Raw genomic sequence first — 17,763 nt, 5'->3', positions numbered from 1 at the left:
TCTAAAAATAAAAATATAAGTAAACATTTCAACCCCCTGTACCTAGAAATTGTTAGCAATTAAGCACACATTAAATATATATGCATATATGTATATCTTATTCCAAAGCGCTGTCTAGAGAGCAACATTAAGAATTCTGGACTTTTTTGACTTTGTTTTATACCACACACATCATCATTATGTATATGTAAACTGTAGATACTATTTTTTTTAGAGTAAACACCACCCTTTACATTTTGTATACACGTTTCAGTATTTATTTAGCAAAAACCTTAATATTACACTATAAAACATATTTGATATTATATTTAAGACAAATAAAAGAAGAACTCAACGCTTATTAAATATACATACATATAAGGTTGTGTTTTTACCAAAAACAAAACTGAACTTTTAATAATAATTATGGAAAACACCGGATTTGTACTACGTTCGAATCGAACTCATCATGCAGATCGAGCATGGTTGGTTGTAAGGCTGTGCATGCGAATTGCTTATCGCAAAAATATCGATTAATTAAATATCGCAAGCATTGACTTGATTGTGGTGGTGACTCGATTATAGATAATCGATTACCTGCATTAATCTGCAAGACATACATTGAGTTGTGTAGTGCAAATAAATATTTAACGCGTATATTGTGTCATTATCTTCCTCAGCTGAAATTTTAGTGCGCGCACATAGTAAGGAACGTGGACTTGAACAAAGAAAGTGCCTTTTGCCAAAGCTATACAATTTATTGCTGATGGCGACAGCGAGAAGTGTGCGAAACTAGCGAAAGACATTTCACATATCGATATCGTCGTACTTGTTTAGTACCAGCACGGGGTAAATTTATGCCAAAACAAGAGAAAATTTTTGATTGTTAAACAATTACAAATATTCTGTGCATGATAGCATTGCGACCGGCAGCTTTTTGGATCGAACGTCAGCGGGTCAGCAACAATCAAGGTCCAGCGCCAGCGCGGTGAGCATTAAAAGGCTCCAGCGTATTGGACACTACACACTCATTCTCATTCCAAGCAATGAGTGCTGCTAAGAAATATAGGCCTATGGATACGACTGAACTAAACGACACTGAGAATATTGCCGCCTGTTTGAAAAAGGGTGACAGCAGCAATCCAATAACGACGACGACGACGACAACAGCAACAACAACAAACCGAAGCGCCTTCGCCGCCCAAAATATGAATTCGGCAGCGTCCACAAATGGCGAACGATTGCCAAATTTTTCGATGCTGGGACCGCATCATGGCAATGATATACGTGCGGCATCAACTACCTCAAATCTTCTTAATCGCATGGGAGCCATACACAACACCAAGCCGGGTGATGTTAAAAAGATTGTTATTAAGAACTTCAAGGGTAAGTGGCGCAGCAGTTCAGCTGCGATAACAATAACGATAACGATATACAATATAATTATTAACAAATTGCATTTAAATACGCCATAGCTAAACCCACACTGCCCGATAACTATTCTGAGGACACTTACGTGAAGCTGGAAGAGGCCGTTCTCGCCATCCAATTGTCCAAGCCCATTAAATATTCCCTGGAAGAGCTCTACCAGGCCGTTGTGAATATGTGCAGCCATAAAATGGATGCACAATTATATGCCAAACTTAAGGAGCTGACGGAACAGCACGTTAAACGTAATATCAAACTGAAGGAGCTCACTGGTGGCAGCATGGACAAACTAGTAAGTGGATCAACTTCTGAATCTAATTTTACATAATTCATACGTATGTAAGCAATACGCTGAGTGCAAACACTTGACTCCGGAAATATATATACCAGATGAAGATAATTTAAAAATGTATAATGTTCAATTCTTTTCAGGTATTGCTGGAAAAAATCAACAATTGGTGGTTATCATTCTGCCAGCAAATGATCATGATACGTAGTATATTTTTATATATGGATCGCACCTATGTGCTGCAAAATTCACTTATACACTCGATATGGGACATGGGGCTGGACCTCTTTCGCATACACTTTGCCCAGAACAGCGTTGTACAGAAGCGCACTGTGGACGGCCTGCTTACGCTCATCGAGAAGGAACGCCAGGGCGCAACCGTGGATCGTGGTTTGCTTAAGAGCTTGGTGCGTATGCTGTGTGACCTGCAGATATATAGCAGCGCATTTGAGGAGAAGTTCCTTGATGCAACTAATCAACTGTACAAGGCTGAGAGTCAACGCAAAATGCAGGAGTTGGAGGTGCCCGAGTACTTACAGCATGTGAGCAAACGCCTCGCCGAGGAGAATGAGCGTCTCTTGCATTATCTAGACTCCAGCACAAAGTATGATATATCAAAATTCAAAAACCATGTTATATTTATTTGCTAAACTAACTTATGCTCTCTGTTGTGCAGACATCCTTTAATATATAATGTGGAAAAGGAACTGCTTGCCGAACATTTAACGACAATTCTGCAAAAGGGCCTTGACTCACTTCTAGAGGACAACAGACTGAACGATCTAACCCTTTTGTATGGCCTGCTTAGTCGCGTCAAAAACGGCACTTCCGAGCTCTGCGGCAATTTCAATGGTTACATCAAGGCAAGACAAAACAAACTATTCTAGTTAATCAAACATTTTTAATATTATCTTTAACGTTTTAGAAAAAGGGACGCACCATTGTCATCGATCCCGAGAAGGACAAGAGTATGGTGCAAGATCTGCTGGACTTCAAGGACAAAATGGATGTCATTGTGCGTAATTGCTTTGAGCACAATGAGAAATTCACAAATTCGCTGCGCGAAGCCTTCGAATTCTTCATTAATCAGCGCGCCAACAAACCGGCTGAACTAATTGGTATGTTGTCTTGCTATAAACAAATAACTAGCTGATTCTGACAGATATTTATACACATATTGTCAACAGCTAAATATGTGGATATGAAATTGCGCTCAGGCAACAAGGGCACCACCGACGAGGAGCTGGAAAAGACGTTGGATAAGATCATGGTTCTGTTTCGTTTTATACATGGCAAGGACGTCTTTGAAGCATTCTACAAAAAGGTTATAACTATCCTAGGTTTTATTATACACCTAGATTTATAATTCAATAATTTTTTGACAGGATCTGGCCAAGCGTTTGCTCGTGGGCAAATCTGCCTCGGTGGACTCGGAGAAGAGCATGTTGTCGAAATTGAAACAGGAATGCGGTGGCGGTTTCACATCTAAACTGGAGGGCATGTTCAAGGATATGGAACTGAGTCGTGATGTCAATTTGGCATTTCGAGGTCATGCGCTTAGCAACGATCGTGATGTGACCAATCTGGATTTAACCGTCAGCATACTGACCATGGGCTATTGGCCAACATACACGCCCACCGAGGTCACAATGCCGCCCCAATTTATCAATCCCCAACAAATATTCAACAAGTTCTATCTGGAGAAACACAGCGGGCGAAAGCTACAATGGCAGCCAACACTGGGCAATTGCGTATTGCGTGCAAGTTTCGATGCGGTGAGTTGACTGTCGAACAAACAGATCATCCAAATTCATTAATCAATTAACTTTTTGTTTGCATTTTGCATTCATTAGGGTCCCAAAGAGCTGTTGGTGTCACTCTTCCAAGGACTCGTGCTGCTGTTGTTCAACGACAAACCGATGTTGAGCTACGAGGAGATATTGGCTGCCACCAGCATTGAGGATGGTGAGCTGCGACGCACTCTGCAGTCGCTGGCCTGCGGACGTGCGCGTGTCATCACCAAGACACCGAAGGGACGCGACATTGAGGATAAGGATCAATTTGATTTCAATAATGAGTTCATCAATAAATTGTTTCGCATCAAAATTAATCAAATACAAATGAAGGAAACGGTAAGCAGGCATAGCAATCACATGAATAGCTAACTAAATTAGACACTTTCCCTTTTGTATAGAATGAGGAGCAGAAGGCGACGGAGGAACGTGTTTTTCAGGATCGTCAGTATCAAATTGATGCGGCCATTGTGCGCATTATGAAAATGCGTAAAACGCTTAGCCACAATTTGCTCATCACCGAGTTGTTCAACCAGCTAACGTTTCCCGTTAAAGTGCGTATTGCCAGCTAACTTATGTCAATATATACTAATCTGTAATATCGTTTAGCCTGCTGATCTGAAAAAGCGCATCGAGTCACTGATCGATCGGGATTATATGGAGCGGGACAAGGATAATCAAAATCAATACAACTATGTGGCATAAATACGCGGAAATTCAATTTTTTGGCCAACTAACTCAGAACACAAAATCATTAAAGTTATTTTTTATCTTGAAATCATACCGTACATCTGAACAAGTCCAACGAAAGATTTTTTTTTTGTATCTGTAAACATTGAGAAAACATGAATTTCATATTGTAGTTATAGTTCGAACACGATCCCACAGAGTTTTAAGTGGTGGCTAGTGTAGTTGCTGCAATTCGTTTTCTTTGTGTGTTATACTGTATTATCTAAAAAAAAATTAGTCGTTTAATTTAACAAAATGCTATGCGGCTTCAAAGGTCAAAAGAAAATGTTGCAACACGTGTGTTTTGTTGTTAACGATATAAACTATCTAGAACGTCAACAGCAACATTAAAATGAACTTCACAAACTACAGAATTCGTAATTTGTTAATTGGTCTGTTTTTATTTTATTATTGATGATGAGTACTTGTCCTTCGAATAACAATAGATGAAACATTTGCAGGCTAATATTAATAGAAATACTTAAATAAATAATAAACTAGTACTCGTATGTAAAACGGATACGCATAAACTAAATCGTTTTTATTTATGAAATTTTTCAATAAATAAAACAGAATTACTTGTAAATTTGTTGTCCATACTTTATTTTTAGTAAAATATCAATATATCAATATCCAGCCTGCTATCTTTTGACTTAAAGGAGAAGACACCAAAATATGATTTATTTTTGGGCTAATATTATCCCAGGAGAATTAAATAGCATTCAACTAAATAAGCTAGTAATCATAATTCTGCATCGGTATCCAAATCAGAACCGCATTTACTATCCTAAATTGTTTTTATTTGACATTTTTGGGTAAATAAACAAAATTAGTGTCCAGTTCTGATTTTTCAGGTAAATACGGCGTATTTGATTGAAATCTAATACTCAACTTTTGACCGACATACAACATCAAAATATGTGTAATTTCTCATATTGTACTGTGTGTTTTGTTGTCTTTTAACTATTTTGCTTAAAGTACAGAAATACACTTGTATATTTATATATATATGTTAGAAATTTTAGTTGCAAATTGTAGTGGCTATAGTTAGGAATATATATGTATCCTGGTTATAATCAATCTGCGATAAAAAATACTTTAGTATTTACAATTGAAATTACAAATAATTATAAAGAGTAGGTAAATTAGGATTATGGTTAGAAAAGATATGCATATATACAAAATACAAATTACACTTATGATTTAGGCGCAGCCGGAAACGTTTTTTAAAAACGTACTTTAACTGAACTCAGACGCAAACATCGACGCTAATTGGTATCACATTTTCCATCAATTTGCACACAATTGCTTATTGCACAATTAACAGTACTTGGAAAGTTATCAGCGGCTTATTAAAAATCTTATACAAAAATATTGCATTGCCAAAATCTGCGATTGCTTATAATTGCGACTCTAATTTTAGCCAAAACGAAAACGAACACAAAAACAAAGAACGAAATTCGACGAAAGACGCCTTACGCCTTACGCCTCCACGCTGTTAACGCTATATTGAGAGCTGTCGTAATCGGATACATTGTCCGATCCATAACCACCAAAGCCGGTTACCGAGGGACGGGCGCTCGTTTGCGGGTGTGCTCTCAGCACATCGGGTATATAGGCGGGTGCGGGGCCAGCTATTTCCACAATACTGGGGCGTCGCGTAGCCGCACAGCGCTTGATGGGCGACATGAAGATGAACAACGTGACCGTAATGGCCAACGTGATGATTAAAATTAAGAATTTAGCCATGCCTTCATCGCCACGGAAATAGCATATCATGGCCATCACCAGGACCAATATTAGTACCGAGAACTTGGTCATTGTGACAGCTGTGGAGTGGATTTTGCCACCCTTACGTGATATCATGTTCGAGGGTCCATATGCGAAATACAGATTGTAACGATCCACCATATGCTTGAGGCAAATGTATATCATGGCAAAGGGCATTATCAGTGGGCAGAATACGCTGTACACAATCGATATGGTAAAGACGAGCGTTGTCCAGGCGTAGTGTATGCCAAAGGGGAACTCGATCAATATCGATCTGCGGATGTACGGTGTCTCCGCCTTCGAGGTGGCCTTAAGCAGTGCCCAAATGTAGACAATCAGTTCGGGGAAACGCAACAGCTCCAAGGATGTACCAATAAACGCAGCGGTTATAATATAATTCACATAGAACGAGCCACGATCCGGCAAGAAAATGCATTGCCAGCGATACGTTTCATTCGTTAGTCCCCATTCGAGGAGCGCCTGGGCCGATGTCAGGCCCAACGAGGGCAATATCAGGATCATCAGCAGCAGATACCCAAAGCACTTGGTCATGATCGAATAGTTCTGCTTGGAGCGCGTATAGTGACCCATCCATTTGTCCGAAATCGAAACAATTACTGGCATCAGGGCGGACAGTGTCCACAGCATCAGCGTGGGCAAGAACTCAGAGATGAGTGGTGAAATTTTTGATTCAGTTTCCTTAAGCCACGGACGACTATTCAACAGATTGACGACCATGGCCGGTGTGGTCAGGAAGAAGAGCACAATGAAGAGCACAACGTTCACGCAAACGAATTTCAAATACCAATGGCTTTTGTTCACATTGAGATTCTCCCAGAAGATGTCATCTGGCGATGGGGCAAACATTATTTGCCACTGCCTGTATGTGCCGGGCGTAAAGTGGGTGACTATATTCTGTGCCTCCTGCACCGTGGACACGGTGAGGAATGCAATGTCCAAGGGTTCGTTCATTGTCGACGCACGCAAGCGTGCCACATCGCCGGATAATTTACGCTCCTCTCGCTGATAATATTCGTAGGCGTTCTCCTTCTTGCACGAGCACACCTCCGGCTTGGCCATCAACGTGTCCCGATCGCGATGATGCTCACAATATACACGTGCCTCGTGCGCCCGCTCAAACTCCCCATTGCGGACATACAGACGGGAAATGTTGTACGCAATGCTGACCGTCTCAATGGTCACATCCGGGAACAGTTCCTGCATATAGTTGCGTATAACGGTCTTGTTGCGGTCACTATAAGCAAACGAAAACGAAAACGAAAAAAGAAGCAATTTAAATTATCATTATTCCAAGCCAATTATCAATTGTCATTCTTAACAACCTATTGGATATATTGGATATCATGATGGTGCGCGTTGCTGCCTTTTTAAAGGCATTGCGTCCGGAGGAGCGTCGCATGATGAGCACCACTAGCGGTATATACAATATGGTAATTATGGTGTGCACCCACAGCCATGCCGAATTCCCACTCAGATTGGCCATTGTGGTGCGTCCAAATGATTGCCCATCGTAATTGGATCCGTGTAAAAAGTTAATGGGCAATATAATGGCCACCGAGATGATGGTGACCAGTGCCATAACAGCCATCAAATGCTGTTGGAACGACAAATAGTGCACCGCATCCGGGCCAGAGTGCAGCAAAATGGTCTCCTTGCGCAGCTTAAACGTCACACGTATCCAATTGAATATGCTCGGCTCGGTTTGAATGGGCGAAAGGGGCGTAGAGTCCGTATTTTGTGACTGATTTGACCCAACACTCGACCGGGGGTGCGTGGATGTGCCCGCTTGCGGTTCCACAACGCTTGCGGCACGCGAATAAAAGATTTCCGTCCAGCGCTTCTTGGTGCCATTGGTGTTGACCAAAGCCAAACGGTAATCGCTCGCCTGATGACGTAGCATCGTAAACAAGAGGATGAGTAACACCCATAAGATGGTGTTCAATATTAGCGTTTCGGGTATGCCATTGTAGGCACTGATCAATAATGTTGTCCGATTGCCAACCGAACAGTTGAGCGGGTTATCATTATCAAATGCGGCGAAATCCATTTTCCACTGACCACGGCCGGAAGTTGCGAGCAAGTGAACCACTGCAAATAATCGAAAGTGCAAAATTAATGCTAGATGACACACGTTGGATAAAATTCAATTCCATTTGTCTTCTCTTCTTCTTAACAGCCTAACAAAGTCGAACCGTGTGATACGTTGGCTATCTGTACATTTGCAATAGATAAGAAAGCAGCTGGCTACGAGTACATTACTGCCAGACCTGGCTACTGTAGATTGATACTCTCGCTGTGACAGAGTTCTATGTTTTTATCGCACGACATGGCTGTCCCTGACCAAAACTTAAAAGCTAATTAAATTGTTTGCAAGTGCAAAGAACTATAATATACCAAATACATAAGAACAATTTAGGAAAAATACCAGGGAATTTAATTAAAAATTTGAAAAATTAAATCGGTACTTGGGTATATAAATCATTCAATTACTATTAAAGAGAAAAAGAACAAGATTAATTGTCGCTTGTGAGGGTATATTATGTTCGGCAATTAAATGCCACTTTTTTAGGGAATGAGAAACCCTCAGAAGTTTGGATCAATTTAATTTGTTAGAGATCGGACGAAACCCTCAGAAGCGTGCATCAATTTAATTTCAATGCGGGAAACACAATTGCTTGATGATGTTGGTGTGACAAGGCCGTCCACTAGACAGATTTATCTTATTAGGTCGCTTTGGTGGCAGCAAGCAAAGTCCACGCAAATAAATGTAAAAATCGCCTATAAATGTCACACACAAATACTTACACACACGCACACACACACACAGAAGAGACTACGTTATCTTGGTTACGTTGGAAAGTACAAACAGATAATACGTTCAATCAGCTGTTTTGTTTTTCTTTTAGCTTAGCGGTTGACGGCAGTTAGCAGTAAATACCTTCATTTTTCTCTAAAAAAAAAGAAGACCGCAAGAGAGAAGCCAAATAACGATAGCCTGTATCCTATTCTTTATTATCGATTAGTTTTGTATTTTGAAGCTGTGGTCGCATGATGATTGCGTCTATTCATAAAGTATGACAAAATACTATGCAAAATAAATACGCGTATATGAACATGTATGAGTGCGCACAACAGCTACTTTCCTTCTGCTAAAACGCACTTGCAATCAATTTCTGATTAAATTATATTTGACATGCATTAGCTATGTACAAAATGGACTTGTTATATATTATATATAAGATAATTATTATTATTTTAAATGTGTGCATATGTGTGTGTGCTGAAACGAACGTGTTTCGACATTGCTGCTGCTTATTGTTGTTTGCCATGTGGAGCAGGGGTGCGGCAAGGGGTGGTTGAGTGGCCAAAAGTATCGCGTCACTTGCCACCTTTCCAATCCTATTCGTATCTTTTCTTTAATTGCTATGAATCATCCACATTTTAAAACGAATTTTTCCAAATACAACACATTTACTATAATTATGTGTTACGATAAAACTTAACTACACATGTACAAACACACACATATGCAATAATAATATGTTTGTGTGTTCACCTCTTGACAAATTTCTAATGTTTTTTTAAGTTTTGGGTATGAAACTACAAAATAATATTTGCCACATATGAACTGCTCTTTTGCGTACCGTGTCAACTTGATTTTATTTGATTTTTTCGATTGCAACTAATTTATTGAATTTAATGTTTATTTTTTTGTCTGCAAGTGCGTTCCACTGTTTTGCTTGTCCATCTGTAAACTAACATTTTGTTCACATGTTATTGTTAACAGCGGCAACCAATTGTTTTCTGGAAATCAGCTCTGTTTCAAGCTCTGCAAAAATTCAAAACATTTGAATGTGGTTTGATGTAAAATATAGTAAGCAATGGTGTAATTTCAAATTATGTGTATTAAATTTAAAACGACGTATACATTCCGAAATTGGTCATCTTTCAAATCGAATAACTGTTAATTGATTGCAAACGATATTTGTTACGGTGGTGCCATCTTCATTTTCTTTTGACCATGAACATACAATTCTGAGCCAAAAACTAGCGATGGGTGTCCGTGTGAATTATAGAATAGCTCCTTACTGATTTTTAGAGACGTTATATATTTGAATTGTACAATAATAAAAATGCTTTAAATGAAATCTGAAAATTTGAAATATGTGTATTTTTCATGCATAGATTGGCTTCAGCATCCTTCTCATCAAGCAATAAATGCACTCGATTAACGATAGTTTCGATTACCGACGCGATAGGACTATCGGATAATTTCCGCCGTCGACTAAAATCATAACATGTATAACACGAATGTTTAGCCCGCTACGGAATATGTGAGTAAAATTTCCTTTTCGTATTATTAATATTGGATTCGTTTATTTATAATTTACGCAGCCGCCTGAAATATTTCTTAAGGTATAAATGCCTACAAGTTCAGCAATTGATACACAAATGATGGCGAATAAAACATCAAGCGGCGTTTTGCAATTTAAAATTAAACTTTTGTCCGGCAACAATGTTGTGCTGGTCGATTGTGTTGGATACGATAGCCAGCTATTTGTGCCGCAGATAATCAAGGGAGTAATTACATTTCAAAACATCATACCCAGTAATCGCTGCTGCAATGCGGCCTGTGGCCAGGGGCAAAAAGGACAATTTATCCTTCCTGCCACTAAATTTGGCAATGTAAGAATTGTGCCTCCATTGGGATATAACTCCGGGGTAGATGTTAGTAACAAATCTGCACCATTGGCTAGAAGTACACCATCACGCGGATCGTCAGTGCGGGCCGAGAAGGAGAATGTATCAATGGTGCTGACGCCGGAGCAAACACGTTGCAGGCCAACTCAGATGATGACTTCACCCACATCCGCTACAATTAACTCAGATACTCAACCGTTTCTGGAGTCATCGTTCCATACGTGCAATCTGCCCATCTCTGAGTTGCCTGACGTCAGTCCGCTTCGCCCTGTTGCAAACACACCAGATTCGTCGCTTAGACGTCGGCTTGCATCTACGGCTAGTTCACCAGACTCGGCAACCACATCAGAACCGGCGCTATACAACTTTATGCACAAGGCCCCACCCTTGCGTACCTATTCACGCCGTAAAGGCGACACAACCACGCAGTCGACAGCATCCATTTCCTGGTCACCCTTGTCGAAGAAGAAGAGATTGGCGAAAGTGTCGTCTACAAAGCCGCCGAGTCCCCGTCTAAAAATGGAGGTGCGCCACCGTAAGCTAATCGTAGATCAGAAAAAGACGCTTAGCCAACCGGATGCTCCAACGTTATCAATTCCAATTATAAAAACCAAAATACAAGGCAAACTGGTATCGGCTAAAACGCGTCGTCAATTTGAGGCACTCAAACTGACCGCCTTCGATCTGCTCACTTCCCCGGGCATTAGCCGCCTTTCAAGTGAGCTATATCAGCAGTTCAAGGATGCGTGCGTGGATAGGTATTGTGAGACCCTGCCCAGCTATGTGGAGCTATCTTCTGTGGCGCCATTGCAGCAAGATCGTCAGGTGAAGACTTTGCTTGCGAAAAAGAAGCGTTTAGAAAGACAATTGACGAAATCAGAGCAAGCCCGATTGATAAAGGGAAGAAGAGTTTAAACGCCAACTGTCTGGGGAAAATTATTATTATTGTAATATCGATGCAATATTCATTTCTCATTTACATTTAGTAGTCATATATCCAAATATTAGAGAGTACAAATTCGAGAGGAATGGCCAACGGGCAGCAGTATTTAGAATTCTAATTTTTATATAATAATTGTAATACAATCTAATTTACACTAGTTGTAATTATGGTTTTTAGAACTACGAACTGATTTACAAAAGATAAATAAATGAAAAGAAGGAACACATTCTTGCAATATATATACATGCATACTTATATTTGACTACTACTTAAACTAAGCTAACGATCGGCCTAACTGATAACTTATATACATATATTGTGCTTGATGATTTTGGCTTTGTACGTCAACAAATGTTTGGCTAAGAGCTACGGCAACGGAAGCAGGCCTTAAAAGCACGCTTTATAGCGCGCATATTGTGAATGACTTGTTCCTGAAAGAAGTAGAATCGGATATAGAAAAATGAGCTTCTATATATAATAATGGTGACTCACCTGCATTAAATTGAAACACATGGCTATTAAGGCCATGCCCAGCAGTAGATAAACGGCACACAAAATGAAGCTCAACTCGACCTTGTCTTTATCGGCGGTTATCTGCCAAAAGACAAAGATTGAAATCAAACTGAAATTGGAGTTCAGGTGAGTGATCTACTTACCACACGATCACCCGGCACCAAATCACCAAATCCGATGCTGCTCAATGAGATGAAACAGAAATAGCTGCCATCCAGATAGTTCCAATCCTCCCAGCGTCCAAAAAGTATGGCACCCGATAGTATATAACTGATAAGCCTACATGAGTATGACAGAGTTGTGGAGGAGCTCGTCCCAATCTCACCTGACCATCACAAAGATACACACTGTTAGGGGCACCGTTATCTCGTCTGTGCTGCCGCGTATCTCTCGCTCAATATCCGAATCCGAATCACTATAAGGCACATCCAGCACACTGGACGCCGCCGCCGAACTCTTGCTGTAATCAGTACTGCTGCTGCTGATGCTGCTGCTGTTGTTCGAGCTGCTCGAGCAACTAGTGCTGCTGCTGCCCCGCGCGCTTTCCATTTTGTGCTGCTCCAGCTGAGTAGAAAATATGGCATAAGCTAAAGCGCGTCATATATGTAGATCACAATATACTCACTGCTCTGGCCAACTGACGCAGTTTGCGACGCTCGCGTATTATACGCCTCTTGGCCACGCCCGGACAAATGCGACAGAGACAGACTTTGGAGTAGATCCACTTGAATGATTTGGCCAGCACATCGCCTGTAAATATGGCAGATGTACTCAAATTATAATCATTGTCATAAAATTGTATAGCGAAAATAATTATACTTGAAAGAATTATATTAAAATATTTACAATGGCAATATAAAGAAATTATGGAAATGAGAGATACTAAAATGTTTATCAATCATTTCATTAGACTTCTAGCTTTAAACAAAAGAACATTGTAAATTTGACAGACGTAATCAAATAATGAGCATTGAATGTATCACATTGACTTGAATCTAAAAAGCATATAATGCAAGAAATTACTCTTGAACACTAGCAAAATCTTCTGAATATTTCTTTCTTTTTGTTCCCCAAATATATAGTTACGGCATACCTATGTTGGATAGATAGAGCAGAAATAGTGGCATGCCAATAATGGCATATAGTATGGTCACCAGCTTTCCCCAATCGGAGCTAGGCGTTATGTTGCCATAGCCAATGGTCGTGATGACGGTCAGCGAGTAGAGAAATGCGCCCGAGAAGCTCCACTGATGATCCACATCGGGTCCGCGGAGCTGTTTCTTCACCACAGCTCGCTGATAATCCAGCAGCACAGCGTTGACACTGCAATGAGAGACCATATTAATATATATGCTAATTGTTTGTATCATATTACTCACTGTTTTCTGTACGCGTGCCGATCGAAGAAACTAATATTCTCAGCTGTCAGCTCCCAGATGCGACTCAGGCAATCCCCACTCACATTGTGCTCAATGAAGCGATGCGGTTTGACTGTCTTCAGTTTCTCGTATTCGAATATTTCGATGGCCTGGAAGATGAAGGCGCCGCCGATCGTATAGAATGTGACTAGGAGTATGATGCCAACATTGCTAAACATGAAAGCCGTAAAGTGTCGGCAGTGATCCTTGAAGCGCTCAAATGCCGGCCTCTCTTTGCGCCGAAAGGAGCTGCGCCGCGAAGACATGGCTCGATCCCGGTCTCAATATCGATCGCATCCAAATCCACATCCACATTCAACGTGCCCCAATTAGCAGACTCTCGTTGCGGCCTCTCCTGTTGTTGGCGTAATGAGAACGGCTTCGAACGTGGTCTGGACATGCTTCGATCTGATTTGCCTGCCCATTGATTTGGATTGGCCTCGTTTCTGCAAACTGTTGAAGCCAATAAATATTAAGACTGTAAGTGCCTTCTGCCAAAACAACACATATATAAATATATATATAAATATACATTTATGTTGTATATTTTTATATATCGGCGAATAAATACAAAGTGTCAGATAAACAAAAGGCTCGCTTCATTATCAAAGCACCCAGTTGGCAGTAAATCTTTGAACCGGATAAACTATTCACGACTATGTATTATTTTTAAATATATATCTTTGCTTTTTATAGCAGCCATTCTCCATCACTGAGGGCTGGGCATGTTTATGGCCATAGTTGCTCAACAAATAGTGTTATTTTAATGAACTTTTTCTTTATAGCGAGTTCGACTCGTAAATACTTTAGAAGCTTGTACATTTTTACAAAATTTGATTCAGCTGAAATACTTTAAAATGAAAAATGTGGCTTATATTATTTGTTTTGTGTTCCTAGTGCTTTGATTATCTAGTTTTGTATAATTCTTTGGGCGAACTGTGTCACTTGGAGCATAACTCATTTTTAATAGTGATAATTCTTGCAGTAGTTCATTTGCCATGACATTTTAATGATATTTTCAAAGAAATTAATTTCTAAAAATTCATCCAACATCAGCAGCCGCTGAAATCTATGGATTTGAGTTGTTTTATAAACGAACTACATACATGATTTTGAATTATTTCATTTCATTTTTTGGGCCTACACGTTTGGCAACTGGTCTGTGAAGCGTCTCGACCAAATGGCCATGAGATGTGGCTTCTGCGGCTGCTGCGTCTGTGGGTGGCATTTCGGGATTGCTCTGGTTGTGGATGATGAAGACGATGATGATGGCGATGATGTTGCTGATGATGACACTTGTCGCCTACTTTCGCCTACTAATGCCATAGCCACAGCGTCAAATTGGAGACATCCCAACCATAAAGCTGCGATATTGTCTGTGGCACTGTGGCGAAACAGTTGCCAAATGTTTTCTATTTCTTTCTGTATGCCCTTTAATAATGGGCACAACAATGGGTATAATGTATTGGCAGACAGACAACATCGATCAAATAAAGAACAGTCCATAAGAGTCGTCAGTGTAGGGTATCACACAGTCAATCAATGTCGCGTTCAACACACTTACTTTTTTTCATTTAGTGGGTGTGAGATATGTTGATGCTTATTTTTATAAACTTCTACAACACGCAACAGTCATTTGTCTAATTTGTGAGTATAATTTTTTTTTTTTTGCCATGCCAAAATCTAAAGAAACTCGTGGCTAAATGAGAGGGAGGGAGATGGGCAGATAGATAGAGAGAGAGAGAGAGAGGAGTCTATTCTTAATTTATAAGCCCCACAGTAAGAACATGAAATCCAAGCGGGGCGGGCAGGCAGCAGGCATCCTAACATAGATAAGTACTTTACATTTACTAATAATGCAAAATCGGGGGTCAGAGGGGAGCGTAAATTGACGGTCGGTCATAATTTAAATACAATTTGCAGTTCTTGTCTACTTTATTTACAAGCACAAACAGTCTAAACATAAACGTAGATAATCAAAAACCAAACAAAGTCTGGCCAAATCCAAAACAAAAAACATGTTTTCAAAAGACAACAAAAAAAAAAGAAAAGAAAAGCAAATTACGAGAAATAAGAGAGAGAAAGAAGAAGCAAAATTGAAATGTGTGCGGCAAAATCAAATGGGGAGAAAAATAAAAAGAAATGTCTATGTCAACTTTATGTTTATATTTTTAATGCAATTAGCTGTTCGTTAAATTTCAAAATAATCCGTTGAGTGTTTTGTTTTTCAACTAACCTGGACTAAAACGATTAAAACAGAAATTTTATGTAATTCTTTTCAAAACTAAATGGCTATTAATATACCAATTTTTTAATTACAATTTTAATGGACTCGTTTCTGGAATTTGTTCGCTTATGTTTTTTGTACAACCCAAACTAATAATAACATTGAAAAAGCAAACAAAATACTAATTGACCGACCATATGAAATGAAAGGGAAAAATATTATATATGGGCCGCCTGTTATATTCTACAGATTAAGGCGAATCAATACCATTAAGAAAAAAGATCAAAAGCAAATAAAAAGTAAAGGAATTTTCTGTATGATTGCTGAAAATGTGTTTTGTATTAATTTGTGTGTAAATTCTTTCTGAGAAGTGGCTGCTCTTTTAACTATTGCTTAAAAACTTAATTGCCTCACAGATTATGCTGCGATTGTTTATGGCTAAGTAATGCTCCCTCCCCAAAAAAAAAAAACAAAAACAAAAACAAAAATGATAATAGCAGAGCGGAGTAGATGTGTCTGAAGGTATTTATGTTTATGCTGGCCGCGAATAAAAACTCGCTTCATAATACAAACAAAATCATCGGCACTTGCATAATTAATTTTTCCATCATACTATATGGTACATAATTGCCCAAGTCAAAAATGTACAGAAAAATATTATAGAATGTTAAGTGCCAAAAGCTACAGGAAAAAAATATTTTTAAATTCATACAACAGAAAGACAGAAATGTTTGAATGCAAATGAAAACACACGCAAATCGTAATGCTTAAACGAAGAAAGTGTGCGGTAAATCCTCTCTCTCTCTCTGTTTCTTTGTGTGTGTGTGTGTGTGTGTGTGTTTGGGTGCAAAGCAAATGACATGGATAATAATTATTTACAGCAATATATGTACTTGGCTACCAAATGTTGTTCATTCCGTTTGACAGACAGACGAACCGACATTGATGTGAGGCAAACCACAAGAAAAACCAAAAAAATATTTCTCGTGCATTGACCGGCATATCGAGTTGCCAAAATACATACATACACATGTATATATATATATATATATATATATACATAGACTATGTGTGAATGTATGTTATTGTTGTTCTTATTGGTATTTATACAGATTGCAGACTCATTTATCATTGACAATCGATAACTATTTGTTATATGTGTGTTTATGGATGCTAGTATTTGTTGTTGCTGCTGTCGGCTATGTTTATGTGTGCAATGTTGTTATTGCTGTTTTGTGTTATTTCTTTTGCCAGATGCCAGATTCACGCCGCACCGGCTGTGACGTCACTAACGCGTTGTCGTCATTGCTTTTGTTGCGATTCAGTTCAACTTGTTTCGTTGCGTTTCGATTTTATTTCTTAGCAGCTGATTTCCATGCACATCTATTTTAAACTACAAACATGTACATATAAACATATATGCATGTTATTTTATCATTCACTCATGCTGCTCTATTTAATTATTGGCACCTGCAACACAGTATTTTATTTTTAAACGTACATTACTTAATTCACTTCACTAGGCGATGCCGATTTCTAATGCCGACTCTGCCGCATTTGTTGGAGAAACTAGAAAAATGCGCGCCGCCGCTCCCAGTGAAACGCTCACCACAACGTTCTGTTACCCACTGGCGGCCACATATTTATAGACGGCAAATACAAATGCTAATCTTGACGCTTCACCTGTGACGTCGCAATTGGCTCAGCGATCATCTCATCAGAGAAAGGGGTGAGAGAGAAAGCGGAGCAAATGAGCGCAAATGTGAGCGCAGCGCACGTTGAACATCTCTCGTTCTCTCGCTCATACACATTTCTTACCGTTAGTTAAAACATGCTACTCGATTCTGTTAAACCGATTTGAGAGGAATAAAACCGTTAAGCGATTTGAAATGCGAAGTGAATCAGTTACAGTTACGGCGAATTTAAATATAAATCTGTAAATTGGGATATTA

General features: G+C 39.4%; 4 protein-coding genes across 5 annotated transcripts; 2 read left to right on the top strand and 2 right to left on the bottom strand.

Moving 5' to 3' along the window:
- The first annotated feature begins 627 nt into the window (after positions 1–627).
- LOC6559119 (cullin-4A) lies at positions 628–4,804 on the top strand. The gene is made up of 11 exons (XM_001987369.2): positions 628–828; positions 898–1,365; positions 1,455–1,699; positions 1,840–2,300; positions 2,373–2,559; positions 2,622–2,814; positions 2,884–3,020; positions 3,082–3,471; positions 3,550–3,828; positions 3,891–4,043; positions 4,099–4,804. Exons 2-11 carry the CDS (start codon positions 1,026–1,028, stop codon positions 4,192–4,194), a joined length of 2,481 nt encoding a protein of 826 aa, XP_001987405.1. The 5' UTR covers positions 628–828; positions 898–1,025; the 3' UTR covers positions 4,195–4,804.
- On the bottom strand, positions 4,801–9,672 carry LOC6559118 (calcium permeable stress-gated cation channel 1). Of its 2 annotated transcripts, none has more exons than XM_001987368.3 (3): positions 9,654–9,672; positions 7,332–8,097; positions 4,801–7,243 (listed from the first exon to the last, which is right to left on the bottom strand). In XM_001987368.3, the coding sequence occupies exons 2-3, from the start codon at positions 8,054–8,056 to the stop codon at positions 5,701–5,703; spliced, it is 2,268 nt and encodes a 755-aa protein (XP_001987404.1). In that variant the 5' UTR covers positions 8,057–8,097; positions 9,654–9,672; the 3' UTR covers positions 4,801–5,700. The 2 variants fall into 2 exon arrangements, with proteins under 2 accessions (XP_001987404.1, XP_032591470.1); XM_032735579.1 differs by lacking the exon at positions 9,654–9,672 and adding an exon at positions 8,815–8,830.
- Positions 9,673–10,265: 593 nt separating this feature from the next.
- Positions 10,266–11,892, top strand: LOC6559615. The gene is made up of 2 exons (XM_001987367.2): positions 10,266–10,343; positions 10,405–11,892. The coding sequence occupies exon 2, from the start codon at positions 10,432–10,434 to the stop codon at positions 11,623–11,625; it is 1,194 nt and encodes a 397-aa protein (XP_001987403.2). The 5' UTR covers positions 10,266–10,343; positions 10,405–10,431; the 3' UTR covers positions 11,626–11,892.
- Positions 11,893–11,940: 48 nt separating this feature from the next.
- On the bottom strand, positions 11,941–17,432 carry LOC6559614 (TWiK family of potassium channels protein 12). The gene is made up of 8 exons (XM_032734978.2): positions 17,313–17,432; positions 13,546–14,037; positions 13,260–13,489; positions 12,792–12,916; positions 12,492–12,730; positions 12,310–12,436; positions 12,146–12,247; positions 11,941–12,084 (listed from the first exon to the last, which is right to left on the bottom strand). Exons 2-8 carry the CDS (start codon positions 13,848–13,850, stop codon positions 12,013–12,015), a joined length of 1,200 nt encoding a protein of 399 aa, XP_032590869.1. The 5' UTR covers positions 13,851–14,037; positions 17,313–17,432; the 3' UTR covers positions 11,941–12,012.
- Positions 17,433–17,763: the final 331 nt, after the last annotated feature.

The sequence above is a fragment of the Drosophila grimshawi genome, unplaced genomic scaffold, assembly GCF_018153295.1.
Source record: "Drosophila grimshawi isolate 15287-2541.00 unplaced genomic scaffold, ASM1815329v1 contig_1369, whole genome shotgun sequence".
Classification (NCBI taxonomy): domain Eukaryota; kingdom Metazoa; phylum Arthropoda; class Insecta; order Diptera; family Drosophilidae; genus Drosophila; species Drosophila grimshawi.
This window is presented reverse-complemented; position numbering and strand designations above follow the sequence as displayed.

Coding starts and splice junctions, on each gene's coding strand:
- LOC6559119 (XM_001987369.2), top strand. CDS start 1,026: ATGAGTGCTGCTAAGAAATATAGGCCTATGGATACGACTGAACTAAAC. Junction 1,700..1,839: donor GTGGCAGCATGGACAAACTA/GTAAGTGGATCA, acceptor AATTCTTTTCAG/GTATTGCTGGAAAAAATCAA. Junction 2,560..2,621: donor ATTTCAATGGTTACATCAAG/GCAAGACAAAAC, acceptor TTAACGTTTTAG/AAAAAGGGACGCACCATTGT.
- LOC6559118 (XM_001987368.3), bottom strand. CDS start 8,056: ATGGATTTCGCCGCATTTGATAATGATAACCCGCTCAACTGTTCGGTT. Junction 7,244..7,331: donor ATATCCAATATATCCAATAG/GTTGTTAAGAAT, acceptor GTTTGCTTATAG/TGACCGCAACAAGACCGTTA.
- LOC6559615 (XM_001987367.2), top strand. CDS start 10,432: ATGCCTACAAGTTCAGCAATTGATACACAAATGATGGCGAATAAAACA.
- LOC6559614 (XM_032734978.2), bottom strand. CDS start 13,850: ATGTCTTCGCGGCGCAGCTCCTTTCGGCGCAAAGAGAGGCCGGCATTT. Junction 12,731..12,791: donor TGCGTCAGTTGGCCAGAGCA/GTGAGTATATTG, acceptor TTTTCTACTCAG/CTGGAGCAGCACAAAATGGA. Junction 12,085..12,145: donor TGTGTTTCAATTTAATGCAG/GTGAGTCACCAT, acceptor TACTTCTTTCAG/GAACAAGTCATTCACAATAT.